The sequence below is a fragment of the Syngnathoides biaculeatus genome, chromosome 14 (assembly GCF_019802595.1).
Source record: "Syngnathoides biaculeatus isolate LvHL_M chromosome 14, ASM1980259v1, whole genome shotgun sequence".
Classification (NCBI taxonomy): Eukaryota; Metazoa; Chordata; class Actinopteri; order Syngnathiformes; family Syngnathidae; genus Syngnathoides; species Syngnathoides biaculeatus.
In genome coordinates, this window is record NC_084653.1 from 14038868 (window position 1) to 14057121 (window position 18254).

Genomic DNA, 18254 nt, shown 5'->3' on the forward strand with positions numbered 1-18254 from the left:
TAAGATCTCATTGTAGACTTGCTGGTTGATCATTTTGCCCAAATTGAAGCGGAAAACTTGTGGATTTTAGTTTGGGTATGAAATACACCTGAAGACAGCAGTCCTGGAACTTTTCACACACCTCTCGTAAAAGAATCAAATGGAACCCATGAATATGTTTTAACGAACTGCAACTCCGCAAAGTTGTTCGCTGCGTGTCATTTGTACGGGATGCTAAATCAGACGGCATTTGCTCAGTGGTTTCTGTTTTCAAGCCCACAATTTGGGTGACTAAAGCACTTTTCTGAAGGATAATCAAATTATTTATCAGCAACAGTCTTAATAGCTGATATTGGCTTCGCCCAAGCCACAAATAAGGTGGCATTTATCTGTGGCGCAGACTGATCTGTATCGTTTAAAAGCATCCTCAGATTGACAAATGCTGTCAAACTATAAAATCAAGAGGAAAACTCTTGTCATTGTTTATTTAGAACATTAGGCTGACATTGATGTACTATAGGTGTTAAAATCGAGTTGCAGTGATTTGGATTACGGACTTTGAGGATCCCTCTTAAAGTACCATGACAGCTCTTCATTTAAAAGACAAATACAACGAGAGAATTTGCCTCCACTTTCTTAAAAGCAAACAGTATAGATCCTCGTTGAATCATTCCTGTTCAAAGAGGAGCTCACCCGTTATATAACCGAGAAGCATTCAGTCACCATGGTGAGAAACCGCGATCACGCTCCACCTTGGCGAAAGCCCCACTGAGCCACACAAAGTCCAAGATAAGGCCTCCATTAGGGCTATTATTTCAAAGCATTGCGCCCTTAATGGACTCCCCTGGTCCAGCCACAGACCGGCTATATCTTATCCTCCCAGGCCTAGTTAACAAGGCCGAGTTTTTGCTCCCTACAGGTGTGAGGCTGTATGAGTCCCAACAGAGCGCCTGTAGTGAGCGGGGTGAGGCACTGATGTGTTGTCAGCTCTGCAGCAGCTATTAATAGTGGCGCAGTGGAGAGGTTTACCTTGTAAAGTGGAGAGGGGATTGGCATGATGGGGACTGATTAGTAATATTTGACTATTTGGTTTCCTGGTATGTTCCAGAGCTGTTTGTAAATGCTTGATTAAACACTGGGAAGTCACATTTCTTTTATTTCTTAATGCAGGTCTTTCTGTTATGGCTCTGATGATCGATCTGGTTTAAATAGGATAACGACAACAACCCCTCTGTCATGATCCTGCCGCTTCAGCACGAGCTGTGCGGCTGCGCTGATTGGGAGGCACACACCTGTGCCTCATGCGGCCTGATCATCCCCCGTATATATAGGACCCGGTGACGACTGGTCCTCCGCCAGTTCGTTGAGCTTTATGTCCCGTTCCAGCACCCTCGTATTCCTGACTGAACCTGCGTGTACCAACCTTCGTCCGTTCTCTGACCAACCCTGTAAGCCTGACTCCTTGACACTCCTGCCTGCGTTGATTGTTTCCCCGTGTACCGACTCCTGCCTGTCCGCTCATCTGTTGTCTTCGCCCGACGTCACAACTACCGCTGCCGAACCGGACTGCCTGCTCGATCCCCGACCTCGGCATACAATAAACGTGTCTCTTCTTGAACTACCTTGCGTCTTCCGAGTTCCTGCATTTGGGTCTTACCTCTCGTTCCGATGGGACGTGACAGAACGAACTGGCCATCACAGGACCCAGCAGGAAAGACCCGGCGTCGCCGGGACCGACGCAAGGTAGACCGTTTGCCGGAGGACCAAGCCTGTCCAATCCGGGTAGGCTCCCTGACGTCCTCCACTTCCGTGTCTTACGCTCCGCCAGCGAGGTATGAATATGTCCCGAACACGACCCATCTGGCTCCTCATATTCTTCTGGACTCTGACTTTTCGGAATATGAGGAGGACCGTGATTTGTATGACCGGCTGGCGGAGTACGACTCCGATTATTCTATGAATCTGCTCGTCCGATCTTTCATCCCAGTCAGTTTGTTTCACCTCCCCGCGTTTCCAGCACCCGAACGTCTTCACCCGGTAGTTTTAAGTACACCAATCCGTATGAAGGAACTCGCTTGGCCATCTACCCGGGACCTCCGCGTGGCGGCCAGAGGAGACGCCCCGGCCGGGCGCTCCCTGGTGTCTCTCGCTGTGCGGCAACGAAGACACCGTCCTCCCACTCCTCGCCGGCAACGGTGAGACCTGCAGACCCGCACCTGGTGGCGAAGCTTCCAGCCCAGAGGGAGGAGGAGTCGCCAAATCCCGAGGCGTTCTACCGTGAAATGGGGGCAGAGATAGAGCGGCAGAGCGCCGAATTGGCGGCTCTCACGGCCCAGGTCCGGCAAGGATTGGCGATCCAGCCGAGCTTCGCTGACATCACAACGGCGACGGACTCACTGGTGACTCAGGTTCACGTTGCCGTGGAAACCGACCCGCCCCCTTGCCAAGTGCACGCCACAGTGGGAACAGACTCGCCACCTCGCCAAGTGCACGTAGCTGTGGAGACTGACCCGCCTCCTCGCCATTCCCACGTCGAGGTTTTGGCGGTTCCGAGCAGAGCTCACGCGGCAGTTGGAACTGACCCGCTCCCGAGACACGCCCACGTGTCAGTTTCGACTGACTCCCCGCCTACTCAGGTTCACGTTGCCCTGGAAACGGATTCGCCACCGCGCCACGCCCACGTTGCTGTTTCAACGGATGCACTGCAAGCTCACGTGGCAGTGGGGACCGACCCGATGCCGGCTCACGCTGCTGTCCAGGAGGTGGCGCTTCTCGTCCGTGCTCTGGAGTGGCAGTGGCGACCGGCCCGCGGACGCTCCCCGTTCCTGCTCTGTCGGCGACCGGCCCGCGGTCGCTCCCCGTTCCTGCTCTGCCGGCGACCGGCCCGCGGTCGCTCCCCGTTCCTGCTCTGTCGGCGACGGGCACGCCCATACGTTCCTGTCCAGGAGGTGGCGACAGTTCCCCAGCCGCCTCACGCTCCCGTCCAGGAGGAGGTGGAGTTGGTGATGCTGCTGCCGCCTTCTCACGTTCCTGTCCAGGAGGCGGCGACGGGGTCGCTGCCTTCTCACGTTCCTGTCCAGGAGGGGGCGGTCCTGGCGCCGCCTTCTCAAGTTGCTGTCCAGGAGGGGGCGGTCCTGGCGCCGCCTTCTCAAGTTGCTGTCCAGGAGGGGGCGGTCCTGGCGCCGCCTTCTCAAGTTGCTGTCCAGGAGGAGGCGGTACTGGCGCCGCCTTCTCAAGTTGCTGTCCAGGAGGGGGCGGTACTGGCGCCGCCGCCTCAAGTTGCTGTCTAGGAGGGGGCGGTACTGGCGCCGCCGCCTCAAGTTGCTGTCCAGGAGGGGGCGGTACTGGCGCCGCCGCCTTCTCACGTCCCTGTCCAGCAGGAGCTGGGGAGTTCTGTGGAGCCACCCAGGAGCTGGAGAAACTTCGGGGTGGCGGTCATGGCTCTGGACCTGCTCTCCATCATCTTCTTCACTCCTGAGTTTGCCCAGCCGCTTCAGGACCTGGCCTCGTTGGCGACCAATCCCTGGTCGTCTTGCAACGACGGCGTGGGAGGTTCTCATCCAGAGCAGTTGCCTGCCTCGTTCTGGTTCCTGCTTCGCCGTTGGGTTCCTCACAGAGGTCGTCCGCCCGAATCGCCCCGTGGGGACCCTGGTGCTTGGCGTCCGGGTCGTCCTCCTGACCTGTCCGCCCGGACGCCTCGTGTTTGGTGGCCTGGATGGCCACCAGTCTGGGTTTCGGGGGGGCGTACCCTCCTCCGGACCCCCTTCCGCCCACCCCTGCCTGTGTTAATTAGTGTCTGTTTTTTTTCGTTTAGGCACGTCTGGGAGCCGTGCCTTTTAGGGGGGGGGGGGTACTGTCATGATCCTGCCGCTTCAGCACGACCTGTGCGGCTGGGCTAATTGGGAGGCACACACCTGTGCCTCATGCGGCCTGATCATCCCCCGTATATATAGGACCCGGTGACGACTGGTCCTCCGCCAGTTCGTTGAGCTTTATGTCCCGTTCCAGCACCCTCGTATTCCTGACTGAACCTGTGTGTACCGACCTTCGTCCGTTCTCCGACCAACCCTGTAAGCCTGACTCCTTGACACTCCTGCCTGCGTTGATTGTTTCCCCGTGTACCGACTCCTGCCTGTCCGCTCATCTGTTGTTTTCGCCCGACGTCACAACTACCGCTGCCGCACCGGACTGCCTGCTCGATCCCCGACCTCGGCATACAATAAACGTGTCTCTTCTTGAACTACCTTGCGTCTTCCGAGTTCCTGCATTTGGGTCCTACCTCTCGTTCCGATGGGACGTGACACCCTCAACTTCCAGCAAGCCCACATTGCACCAGATGGAATTCATAAAGAAAGCAAAGCACCAAGTCCTCAGTTGACTGTGAGCTTCTCTTACTAAATTGCACCCGCACTAGTACTCGAAAGCTTGGCGTTTTCAAAATCTTACCAACGCTGTGCTTAATAGAAAGAAAGTTTGACATACATTATCTTTGGAGTCAGACAGTTTGTGGACCTGCTAAATCAAAGGCCAGATGACATAATAGATGGAAGCAAAATTGAAAATACTGCAGTGTTTAATCTGTCTTGTTAGCCAAGAGGGTAGGAGGCAGTGCATCCTGTCACCAAAAGGTACAGTAAGTGGTACTTGAAGTAGACACCAATTATTGGTATTCCACTGCTTTTGTAGCTGTACAAGCACAATCTTTGTGGAAGGACAGAGGATCCTTTCCTTGACACTTAAAAATTTTTTTTTTTAAATCATCTTTTTATTTTTATCTAAAAAAAAAAGAAGACTGTACAAACAGGAAACATCATTTAGGGACCAGTACACTGAAAAAATACATCCCAATTATAACATCATGCATTGAACCAAATTTAAAAAAAAAAAACAAAGCAAACAATGAATGGGAGCCTTGGTCTGAATGCCAAACAGGCACTTAGCAGGGATGCAGTCTTTAAGCAGCATTCGTTCATTAGATCTTTGTTTTGTGAAACAAATACTGTAATACTAATTGGTTCTAATGGAATTTACCAAAAGAATAAAGAAATATTGCAAAAAGGCACATTCACAGGTACGATTACTATTCATTTTACGATTATTGCCCGATCTGAAAATATGTTGGAATTCGTTCTAAATTTCAATTCAATTATTTATTTTTTTTACAGTAAAAGCTGTACTGACTGAGTTTCATTCACATATGTAATGGTAATTCTTCATCTAAAATCTTCAGTGCCGTAGTACCGATTTTGACGTGATGCAAGGTCTCAAGAGGGAGGTCGAGTCCAGAAATTGCAATTGAATTAATCGGGCAGAGTTCCTGTGCTTTGCTGCCATTTTGGTTTGCAGCAAAGGGAAAAGGAGTAGTTAAGTCTTTCATGTCCGTGTGAGAATAATAGTGCCTATGAACGTGGTAATTACAGTTTACACCATTTTTAATATCCTGAGGGGGAAAAGAACGGGATTTATTTTGGGACATACACCATAATTAGCAGAGTTGAGGCCACTCTATGATTAAATATGGCAATTCCTTTTGTCTTTGTCTGAAAATTATAATGGACACTTGAAATGTTTTCTTTTTTTATGTTGTTGAAGTCTTCCAATCTCTAAAAAGGTCATATATAAGCACTTTAGATTTTTTTTTTCCATGCATAATGTGAATCTGTATTCATCAGTTTTCAAACTGACATGCTTTGTATTGTGTCTATCTCCAGGGGGGGATACAATAATACAACTGTTTCAACAGACCCTCAAAAAACAGCGGTACCCCTACTTAAGCAATTAATTTGTTCTGGAAGTCGTTTCATAACGTGACGTTTCCTAAGTAGTAGTAAGTAGAAGCACTTTTTACATGTAAATAGCCTAATCTGTTCCAAGCTGCCCCATAAGGATTTAAAGTACATAATGTAAATAATAATAAAAAAATTATGTTCATTTACCTTTGTGTTGGGTGACCATATGAAAAGAAGGGTGAGTGATAAGCAAAAGGCATCATTGGGAAGGGAGGACGACAAACTTTGACAGCAGAGAGTAAACATACGTACAAATGTATGCACACACACAATTTAGTTCCACTAAAGTTTCTTGGCGCCCATCGTGAAGAAAGATGAATGAACTTGCAAAAGACACAAATGAAAAAGTTGTACTTTTCTAATGTGTGCTAGCTCGTGACAGCGCTAGCGTGATTTGGGGACAGTCTAGTGTCCAAGGGAAGCGACAAGCATCATAGCTCAAGATTGACGTCCCTCCTACCCAATGGGATGCCAGGAAGATGCTATGGCAATAGCCAATGGGAGAAAAGTTCTATTGCGCCACACAAAAGAAGATACAGGATGTTTACGTTCCGTGGAATTTGGGTCTTCCGAATGTAGCGCCTATTCATTCCTTTCGTGTCCTGAATTTTCCTTCATAACTAGAGATAATATTTTTCTGAGGAGGCTTTCGTAACCTGAATTGTTCGTTACAAGAGACGTTCGTAAGTAGACGTCTCGCTATAATTAAAAGCACACAGGTATTCGAATAGCAGGAATCAACACGACTGTTGAAAAATGTTCAAGGTTGCTTAAGGACAGCTGATAGACTACTGACTTTTTGATGAGAGTTGTGCTTCGGTGTGCTCATAAAACACCTTTCTACAATATGTTCCACAATGTTTACAGTGCATCTCCTAGCAACACCACTTTTAAATGTCACTCAACCGTTGCCATGGGAAATACTCAACCAGAGACATCATTTTCCCTAAAGTTCTGTCTGAGTCAGTTGACTTTTCTTTTTTGTTTCTCCTTTTTCACCTTTTTGTTTCTCCTTTTTCCCTTTAAGAACAAAGAGGCACGCACCTGGAAGTTATTAATAATCAGCTCCCAATCAGTTACCAAGATTGTCTTTTTGTTTCTTTACAATAGCTGATGGGACAGGTTTTCACCCTATTTCTCCTGTGAATTTTGGGCCGTTTCCACCCTCTTCTTTAGTTTTTTGTTTTAGACCCTTGGGATACACCAATAGCAGTATTATTACATCTGCCAATATTGTAGAAATGATACTTCAACACCACAAACATTCACCAGCCTTCATGTTGGAGCAATGTAAGCCATGTTGAGACAACTCAAGGTGAACTTGGATGGTGACAATTTTAGCCGCTTGCAAATTATCATTGTTGATTTTACCTGTAACATATCCATATAACCTCAAAGATTAAGGCATGCAAATGTAACGACACAACGTCCTGGACAGTGAAACTATGAATGGCTCATTAAATCAATTACGGATCCTTTGGTCGCTTCAACATTATTTGAATAACTCTGGCAATTCTATAACTAATACTGTACAGAACATGCTTCATTAAAACCTTTTGAAAACATAGTCCAAAATAACAAAACATAACCAAAGGTGTAAAAATTTATCATTTCAGTTTTCCTGCCAGTTTTAGTTAAGAACTACAAATGGAAATCTGTGGCTAAGACTAAAAGTAAAAATACATTTGGATATTAAAATGTCAGTAATGACAAAATGTTACTCTGAAAAGTGATATTAAATGTTTGAGTGAAACCTATGCAATGTTAAAAAAAAATCATTTTTCATCACAATCGCAAAATCTTATGAGATTATTAAGTATCGGTACTTGGTAACAGCCAGTACTGGACTGTAAGTACTTGTACTCTGAAAAGGTGGTATCAGCGCCTCCCAAATAGAGACTGTTGGTTTATTACAACAAGGCTCGGTTACTTCTTTGCAGTCCAACATTTTACAAACCTTCACACCCTAACAATTTTAAGTTAATATATGTACGTATATTTGCACATCAAAAAAAGATATAAAATATAAGCTCATATGGCATTAGCAGATTTTTTTTTTTTTTTGGAAAATGGTCCCTGGACAATTAACAGTTTCATTTTGATGCAAATAACTGATATGAAAGAAGGATGATTTACTGTTACAGTACATCAACAAGGATTATGTTGTTGAAAGGATCGTACCAGCGAACTCAAAGTCTTGCACACTGAAACACAGATCCTCCTTTTTTCAATGTCTAGCAGCTAAGCAGAGGTTTTTCTAGCAGTGTTTGTACAACTAGCAGCAGATTTAATTGCCTGTTCTGCGGCTTGTTATGTAGCTTGAAGGGCAGCGTCTCTTGAACCTGTAAAAGGAAAATCCTCCAAAGTGCAAGGTGACCAGGTGCTACAGGGTCCTCTATATATGATGACGGAGGCAATTAGCAAAAGAGGAGTAAGGCTGGCGCCACCTGATGAAGGCGTGAAGAATCGGGACTGAGTGATATGACGACACAATGGCAGAGGAATCAGAGACTCAGGGTCATGTTGCGGAGCAGCCATTGCTGGGAACGGCTTCCGTTGCAGTCCCGCAAGGTGGGGACCATCTTGTCCTCCTCCAACAGCATGTCCAAGCACTGGTTGCTGTTCACATGCAGCAAGGTGAGTCTCTGGAAAGAGAATGAAACAGCCGTGTCATTCATTCATTCATTCATGGATTTTTAACCGCTTATCTGTTTGCAGGAAAGCTGGAGCCTATCCTGGCTGATTTTGGGTGAAGGCCAGACTAGCGTGTTAGGGACAGAGAATAGCGAAAATCTTCAAGTAATTGACAATTGCCTACAGAAGCCACAAGCACAAATCCCTTTCTTTGTAGAAGACAAGGCCGTGACCTGACTAAATGAAGCTCCTCCCCTGACTTCAACATAGTTCCTTGGCCCCAAGATGGCACCAAAGCAATATTTGAACTTTGGCTTGAGTCCCCTGTCCACAAAAAAAAAAAAGAAATGGGCAAGAACACCTGCATATAATAGAAGATAGGTTCCCCCCAAAATCCAAAATTCGACAAATTTGCAAATGCTAATCTTGGACTAGTAGTTGAGGAATCAGAAAATATATATTTTTAAAAATATGTATATATATTTCTAAATACCTACTCAATTCAAGATAGATCAAGCAAGCATTTTTGTGGTTGCTCTTCTGTACAAACAGCACAAACAGTGAAGTAAATAGCACAAAATGAAAAAAAAAATGAGCACAGTAAATAGCACTGTCCCATTGAGCTGGTGCCAGTACTGCTTTAGAGCAAGAGCCAAGATTAGCACTGGTTCTTTTATAACAGCAAAAGCTCCCACTTGGACATCTCAAAACTAGTGCCAAACTAAAAACCAGTTGCTGGTCCAGAGGGAAGATTCCTTTTAAATCAGAGGCTGGAGGCAGTGACGACAAGTCCGTGGCATGTACATTGAACCCCCTTTTTAAATGATCAAGCCAGCACACTCTTTCTGTGTGATACTTGAGAAACAGTAATGCATATGGTGACATGGGCAGTAGGGTTGGGTGATATGGGCTAAAAATGATCATGGTATAAAATTAATACCTTTTATGGTGACTGTATACATCACAACACAAATGGCAATGCTAAGGACAATGGTGGTTAAGATGAATGACATTGCATTTATTTATTTATTTGTCTATCTATCTATCTATCTATCTATCTATCTATCTATCTATCTATCTATCTATCTATCTATCTATCTATCTATCTATCTATCTATCTATCTATCTATCTATCTATCTATCTATCTATCTATCTATCTATCTATCTATCTATCTATCTAATCAACATGTTGCATCTATTTGTTTGTTTGTTTATTTATTATTTATTTATTTATTTATTTATTTTTTCTATACCTGATCTATATATTATGATGTGAAATAACACATGATTAATGTTGGACAAGTTGCTGTTCTGTGGAAACTAGTTGAAAGTTCAGAATCTGAATCATCTTCATTCGCAAAGTGTGTTGGAAATACAAGGAATTTTTCTCTGGTGGTTGTAGCCACTCTAGTACAACATACATGACGGCAAAAGACGGTAACAGTCACGGAGCAAAAAGAGTTCCCAGTAATCTGGCAATAATGGATCTTTATTTCACTCAGTGCTAAATTGTTTTTCCAGCTTTGCTGCATTATTCCTCTTTGCAATGTTGATTTCTTTGGTCTTATTAGTGCAGCTGTACACGGCCCTATACCCAGCACCATACCTATTTAGCCTGGCAAAGTTACTGAAAGGTCAACTGTCATCCCTATAAACATTCTAAAATAGATATTGTAATGAAAAATACATATAACATTATTCACTTCAATGTCTATACGAAAAAATAAAAATGAGCGAAGAGCGCGTCATTCATGCGCAAAGTTGCGGAAGTCTCTTTCGACATCCAAGTGGTCGCCATATTGGCTGCATCTTCTGTCCGTGATGTCACACTGGGACATTCGCCGTTGAAAACACGATGTGCCACCTACTATGGGAGATGAACACACCCCTTCTGACACGGAAGCTCTTTTCGAAGAAGAGAACATCTCACAACAGAATGAAGTGCCGGGTCAATATTACCCTATCGTTTCGAGTCATGTTTAGATGATATGCGAATCACCGCCAAATCGCATGCAGCCAAACCACCTCCCCGCCCAAGCCACCTCCGCGCGGCAGTGATAAAAACAATGCCGCTTGTGAGCGACGACGACGACGCTGCGGCCAAACCGCCTCCCCGTCCGATCCACCTCCATGCGGTGGAGATGAGCCAGTCCGGCAGCGCCATGTCCGCCAATCACGGCTTCGGCTGGGGTGGCACATCGACACATTTAGCACCCCTGATTTACGCATTATCCCCCCCCCCCCAACTATTGTTTTTTTTTTGAGTAGCTGTATACACAACTACCTGTCATTTGGAGCCCACGTAGCTCTTGTCCTTTGCACCTGTGGAATCCATTTTTCACGACGAACCGGGTCTTTTGGAAAAGTATTAAGAGTGAATCCATCCTCCTGAGAGTTCGAGCAATATCCAGCAATACAACGAGCCGGCATTTTGACTAACACAAAGGAACAACGAGCTACCTTCCAGCAGGTAAAACTAGTATAAACAGACGAGACCACTTGAGTGCACTACTGCCCTATACGTCATTTCCTGCTTCTTCTCAAAAACAAATCCCTCGAGAGGGTTTCATGGCGGGAGTTACAAAAAAGCCATATACTTCAAAATCATGTTTTGTGGTGAAAAAAAACGGATGGGTCCATACCGGCTGCCATTTTTTTCATTAATAACATCAAAATCAAGCATTTCATGACAGTGGACCTTTAAGTTTGGCAGTGAACCACGGCTTGTTGTTATTTAGTGTGTGTTTGTTGGTACACCGGTTCACAGAAAATGATATATGATTTAACAGCATCTGTATAGTCGTCCAGGCTGCCAGCTGAATTTTCCACCACTTCAGTCAAAACAACTTTGAAGTTCTAATTTTGCTCCATTTTTCCACTTTTTCACTGACTTTACCAAAGGCTACATGCATTTGAGTACTTGCCTGTATGGGCGTTTTAAGTAGATTAAGCAGTGGTTGGATGCACAGGGAATGGCACGGTATGCGTTGTGTACTGAAGTACATCAGTGCTCCAAAGAGCTATTTTTCCTGGTCAGCCTGTATTTGGGGAGTTTGTGGTTGAATCAAACTTTGTGAAAGTCAGACTAAACCGCAGTCGATCTTCTAGTGAGTAAGGGGGGGGGGGACTCAGTGGATTTGCAAAAGTTGTTGAAAAAAAGGAGGGAGTAGACTCCTTATGGTTAGAAAGTCTTCCATTGGGTATGTGAGTCCAAAAATGAACAAAAAACAAAAACATAAACAGTACTATGGAGCACCTTACGGAGGAGATGTGCGATCTTAGGATAGACGCCATGTTGAAAAATTTCTTTTGTTCACCATTCCAAAAATTAACTAGTTCAGTTCATAGAAATTGTCAACTCAGTTCACCAGTCCAAAAATGAACTGGATCATACTGGCATTTCATTTCCCCATTGTTGCCACCCATTCAGTCCACTACAAGGAGAACTACCGGTAAATGCAAGTATTTAATTTCGACACACTGCCACCTCAACTGAAGTACACAAGTTCAATCTTCAAACTTAAAATTATTCATTCAACTATTAGGCCAGGCCAGATCGTTATGCTCCGTAGACAGAATAAACAGAATCTACAGGAGAGCAGGATGTTCTGCTTGGGTAAAAAATAAAAATAAAAAAAAGTTAAGAGGGCAGTAACTTCCAATCGAACACAGCAGGTACACGCAGAAATTAAGCTCTCACTCGCAGAGACGTTATCGTTAATACTTAATGAGTTTTCTCTTTAAATGAAGCCCTCTTTCTACCAGAGAGTAAAATCCATACCCGGAATCCTACTGTACTATTTGTGGAAAACCTTTCCACTGGGTCTTTATTGAGTCTAAAGTGCAAGCAGCTATTTTATTGCGTTTACAAATAGCTTTTTGAATGATGTTTATTGTAATACACAAATGTCTGTTGTGTTCTTTGTCATTATTGGCACTGAACAAAATGAATGTTAGAAAATGGAGGGATGAAGGAACTGTACGAGTTGCAATGGTATGATCACTGCCAATGATACACCAGGAAAGGCTTTGGCGAGTCAACTAATTGAGAAGATCATTTTAGGTTTCCTGCCCAGTAAAAAAAATGAAAGACAATCTTTTTTAGTTAGTATTTGACAAACCCAACAGAGCTATGCTCAGAAGTTGGCAGGCAGATGGGACGAACACAAAGACCAGAATCAGACCAATACAAAGTAAGGTTAAAATCACAAATATTTGGAACTCATTCATTGCCAAGGATGTCTGTATCCGTTGACTGGAATCCAACCGCTTACCGCCACTGACAAACACTGTAAATCCAAGAACATTTTTTTTCAAGGGGTGGACGTCGAAGGGGTGTCGCCCAGCTTGTGTGCGCAATTCAGGTTTGTAAACCACTGCGATGACAAACGGACAGTGCCGTTTCATCACTTTGGATTTGGGGTCAGCGCAGATAAAGATTAGCCGGTGAGTCTCGACTTGTCACCTCTAGGAAGAGAAAGGCCAACACATTGGAAGTCTGACAAGTTTAGGCATCTGACATGTGAGCAGAGTTTGTGCAGTATATGTAAGGTATAAACGCAACATATGTCACAGTAGATTGTGTACTGTCGTGTGAAATTAAGATACAATGGCGTGAACGGCATGTAAAAAGGCCACACTCGAGCCATGCGATTAGACAACATTGCTTATGGCGTTTTAGTGATCTGTAGTCTGTAGCTCAGTGGTTGGAGCACTGGTTTGGTAAACCAGGGGTTGTGGGTTTGTATCCCACTGGGGCCTCCACTCCCTGAGAAGGGTAGCCTCAGGAAGTAAAAATTGTGCCAAACATATATGTGTGTTCATCTGAGATGACACACTATGGCGACCCTGAAAGGGACAAGCTGAAAGAACCCCCCCAAGTCTGTGATCAGTTATTTAGCATCAAAAGCCCTCTCAATCGTGCTATTTTGAAGGTGTCACAAAAGCAATAAATATTAGCATCAGTTAGGACTGCATACGTTTTGTTGTTGTGCGTTATCATCTTCAGAAAACCTCATTTTTAACGCATTTTGGTGAGAAACTATTGAAACCGACCCTTGTTCTTTTGTTGATAACTAAAGAAAAGAAAAAGGTAGAAACAAACTTATTTTTCTGGTCTACTCGAGGGTCTAATAGGGCTTCCAGTACGGGCATCTCTGTTTTGAAAATAGCCACCATTGAATCAGTTAACAAGGCGCTTGTTGTTTATTAAGGGAATTTAACCTCAAACTCTTTTGAGCTCAAATGCCACATCTTCACAAGCTCATGCATACAAAAGAATGGCCTTGGTCCTCCTTATCCAGCCTCCCCTTTTTGCTGTATTTCTCTCACACGCACCGGAGGAGCCAGAGGAGGGAATAAGTGCTTTTAAAACGTCCAGACAAGAAAAACAGAGCTGATGTGATGAGTCAAACTTAAGCGCAGCATGAGAATGTTCCTCACGTTGTCTTGAGCTCAGGGACCCACGAATAAGCTGAGCAGAGCATTTAAGTGAATTCGTAATTCACAATTTCGGTCCTCAGCAGAGTAATTTCACTTGACAGAATCACAAGCAGTGCCTCTGCTCAGGAAAACAATTTGGGCAAAAATGCTCGGTGGAAGACAGACCGCACACTATTTGCCCGTCACTGTGAGTTTCTCATTTTTGCATTAATGCACTTTTTTCATTTTAAATCTTGAGTTATATTGACTTTTTACGATGTGCACACTGGTGTAAATATCCTACAAAGGGCATACTACTGTGGGACTGCACACCTTGTGTGTTTAACATAATTGGCCAATAAAGTTGATCCTTATTCTTTCTGCAGATGTGAAGATGTGGCATTAACATGATCAAACTGGCATTTAGGTTCTTTACGAACGCGAGATTGTGCTTCAGCTGTAGGAAGATGTTCTAAACTAATGCGCACACACAGACACTCAAACTATGTTTGCACTTGGGTCATAAAACACAAGAGCCTCATCTCCTCTGCCGAGATACAAAGAACTGCACACACATCATGAAGCTGGCAGTACAGAAGAGCTTTTCCTGCATCTTTGTTCAAAGCAAAGAACAAAGAGAGCTGGTGTTGTACAACATGACCCCCTCCCCGCTCCAAAACTAAAAGGGAGAATAGCACTTAGTACAACTCATAGGTCTGCTTAAGTTCAAAAAATGGTGTTTGTGATTGTTGGTGTCTCTACATTGTGGCGAGTGACGCTTTTTGGAATCAGTGCTCTGACAGAGATGAGGCAGCAGATGTCAATGATTTTTCTTTTTTTGGTGTGGGGGGGATACATTTCTCAAGTTTTTGTTGGGTCTTTTCGGAGCCTGGAACAGACAAGTTCCATTGGCATTCATTTCAATCGGAAATGATGATTTGGGATTAGTTAGAAGTGTGGTCACGGAACAGTTGCGGTGACACTGCTTCCAGAATGTGATTTTTTTTTTTATGCTCTTTTGAAGGATTTTCTCTAATAATGAGAGTCATTTCCTCGAAATGGAAATGGCTCTGGAATATTGCAGCGGAGCCTATGGGAGAAAAAAAATCATTCTAGGTTTAAAAGAAAAATACGAGAGTCCTGTCTTTGCTCATAATTATTTCATGTCCCGTCTTGGGCAAGGAAACTCTCACCTCAGCCTCCCGGCGAACCAAGCAGTGTCTTTGGCGCAAGCGGCTGAATGTGTGTGCAGCTGAGACTGGTTTAATTAAATGAGGACAGGTTCTGATCATAAGCCCCAGCTGAGGAACATTATCCTCCATCGCCCGGCAGCTCACAAGACCCGCTGAAAAAGCTTTCCGTGTGTGACGTGTGCCTTGTGTTGACTTTCAGAAGAGGTCCGCTGCTTTGAGGGGGAATAACGAAACCAGTTCCCTTTGTCTCTCCGCGGTGATGGCCGACAGACTTATTTGTTCTAAATGGCGCGGCTCTCCTGTGTGTACAAGCTCTCGCTCCGGCTATGGTACAAAGAAGCAAGAATGAAAAGCAATTCAGGCCATCAAACAGCAGGTCACTTGACGACTGCATTCCCAACACACACTAGCAGCTGTGGGAGATCCTTACCCAATTTACCCAACCTGGACACAAAAACGTAGCCAGTGAAATTGCTATTTCCATCGTTTTTTGGGGGATTTTTTTCCCCCTTTTAACGGCGCAACAAAACACCATTCACACTCCCGGTAACACAGTGGGGGGTAGACACAGCTGGATAGACACCTGGCTGGAAAGACACAAACAGACAAAGGCTTCCATGCAAATGAGCGGGCAGAATGCTCCTGATAATTGGGATTCGTGGGTTTTTATAACATGTGCGTGGCGCACAGTGTGCACAGCTGCTGCGGGCCAGTAGCTGAGAGGCCTGAAGGGCCAGCTCCACAAAAGGCATGGTTGAAAATGAAGGATCACTTCAAAAGAACTTGTAAACAATGGTCAGCCCCCTTTCAATCAGCCTCACACACAAACAATAATGAGCTAAAAATAAACGTGCCCTCCACCATCACAGGCGTCGCCCGCTCGCCGGCAGTCCAGTCGACACCAAGTGAATTTTCAACATTAAATATTTGTCATGGAAAACAAATGTCAAATGAGATCTAATTTAGCGTGAAAACCAACAAAGGCTTATGGATACTATCGGTCATCGCTGATGTGCCCCTTTCCCTGTTTACAGGGCTTCTCCCTGAAAGGTCATCGGTAAAAACCACTTATCGCTTCGTAAAGCCATCAACCTCACCAGTACACGATGTCCATTGATCTGTTCCCACTACAAAGACCAACATGAGCGCAAATCACACAAACTACAGTGCACTCTCTGAATTTGATTGGTGTGGTGACTTCAATTGAAAATACACTGACAAAATCCGATTATTCCATTTATTTTGATTTTATCTTTACTAATGTACCAATTTGTACACTAATTTATTTACCCATAAGTGTTCAGATAATACATTTTACATTTACTTGTTTAACTACGATCCAGTGATACCATGAAACTGCAATATTTTTGATCAAGTTTACCATACCATCAGAAACTGATACTGGTCCATGCTTACTCGTCAACTAGTCAACTCATCAAGTCGTCCAATTTACTACACGCTTAATAGTTCCTTAAAAACTAATCTGCATCCTGGCGACTGTTGAGGTGCCATTCAGCAAGGCACTGAAGCCCAATTGTGTTTGAGTGTCCACTGTAGGTCGCTAACCCCAACAAGCATTGTACTCTAACTACAAATACAAACAACTACTGCTTCTACTCCTACGAGTTTTATATCTATAAACGGTGCTCACCTCTAAACACCTCCAGACCAGGCTGAAGCCTAAAGAAAATAATCAGTGGGGCTGAAGTAGAGGCGCCTAGCGACCTCCACCCGCGTGTAGTTGTGCAGGATCCAGGCCTGAAGGGGACTGTTGTTACAGTACTCCACAGTGGGGCCGTAGGTGCCGTCCTCGAGGCGGCTGATGGTCAGACATGACTGGGTGATAATGTGGAGAAAGGTGTGCTTCTGCGGCGAGCAAAAGGAAAAGGAAGTCACAGTGGTATCGTTAGGAAATAGTTTTCTTCTTTTGTGCTCAGTCTCAGGCATAATTTAAACTCATCAAGTTAAACTACGGAGAATCTTACCATTAGGAAGAAGCTTTTAGTGTCAGTGTTGGTGAAAACACAAATAGCCTCATGAATAAAGCAATCAAGCTTTCTTTACATATAGAATGTAAAAACATACAAATCACCATCAAACATCGCCAATGGACCAACAATTCTAATATATTTTTAAAAATGTTTTTGCAGCTTCCTAGGCAAAGAACACAAATGTCACATTCGTTGGACGTTAATGTGTTATTTATGCAAATCTACTCTCTACAGGGGTTGATTGGAAGGATGGGTGTGTAATGAAATGCAATTTCAAAATGATTCTATGTGCTGAACTGCTGGATGAGAGCCTGCTGTAAATAATCTTTGGAAGGCACACTCCTCAAGGGAAGGGGCGACGCCTTCATATTCACCAGCAGCACTAGGGAAATTGTCTTTTAATGTCTCCTTACTTGGTTTTCTGGGAAAGCACTTGATGTTAAAGAAAGAGACGGAACAAGGGTTTCGTGACATTTACACTGCCCAGGTCATCAACTCCTCTTGTCTGCTTGGAGACCAAAAGGCTCGTGTGTGTTCTCTCCTGAGGACTCGAAATGTTGCCACTTAGAGCAGAGGATTGAAGAAGAACCTCGTGATTCGATTGACTTTCAGCTAGCTATGTAAGTTGCAGTTCAAGTCCATTTTGATTCCCTGTAAATTGATCCGATTGAAAATGTATTTAAATGCTTTGATTTGGATTCATTAGAAAGTAGGAATATGTGGTTTGCCGTCCTCATGCTGCACTTTAATTCTACCTGGCAAGGCTAACCAAAGACCTTAGTTTTGTGTAGTTGATGTGTTCTGGATTTCAGCAGCAATCCAAAATGATTCCAGACATCAAATTTAAAAGTTGGAGGCGCTGGCCTCATGCTATTGTTGCTTGGTTTTGTCATCATTTTATTGTTGCTCGGTCGAGTGCGAGGTGCGATACTTGAGAAGATGTGATGAATCGCTATTCATTTTTGGTATTATTTTTGCATACCACTAATGTCCATGCTTTACTTAGTTGGAGAAAAACATACTCCCTTTCGAATATTTTTAATACAATCATTTTGACCATGAATAACAGGCTCCCATGGATGAATAATTTCACTGTCTTTGATAAATAAATAAAAAGAACTTGAGAAACTAGAGAAATGCTTCAAATTAGCAAGACTACCATACTGGATAGGACTAAAAAATTCCACTCCACCAGAACATAAATGCGGCGTGACCATATTTTAAAGACTATTGGAAAGCTAATCAT

At 44.2% G+C, this 18254-nt stretch overlaps 1 protein-coding gene across 6 annotated transcripts in view; it reads right to left on the reverse strand.

Annotated features, from left to right (window-relative positions):
- Nucleotides 1-4534: 4534 nt before the first annotated feature.
- Nucleotides 4535-18254, reverse strand: part of galnt13 (UDP-N-acetyl-alpha-D-galactosamine:polypeptide N-acetylgalactosaminyltransferase 13) — a 37232-nt gene continuing 23512 nt past the window's right edge. For 5 of the 6 annotated variants that reach the window (XM_061842155.1, XM_061842153.1, XM_061842154.1 and 2 more), the window contains 2 exons: nucleotides 16669-16883; nucleotides 8283-8413 (listed from right to left, as the gene is read on the reverse strand). In XM_061842155.1, coding sequence (XP_061698139.1) covers nucleotides 16698-16883 — 186 coding nt within the window. In that variant the 3' untranslated portion in view covers nucleotides 8283-8413; nucleotides 16669-16697. Of the gene's footprint in view, nucleotides 8414-16668; nucleotides 16884-18254 lie in introns of all 6 variants that reach the window. The other variant, XM_061842156.1, reaches the window with a different exon arrangement.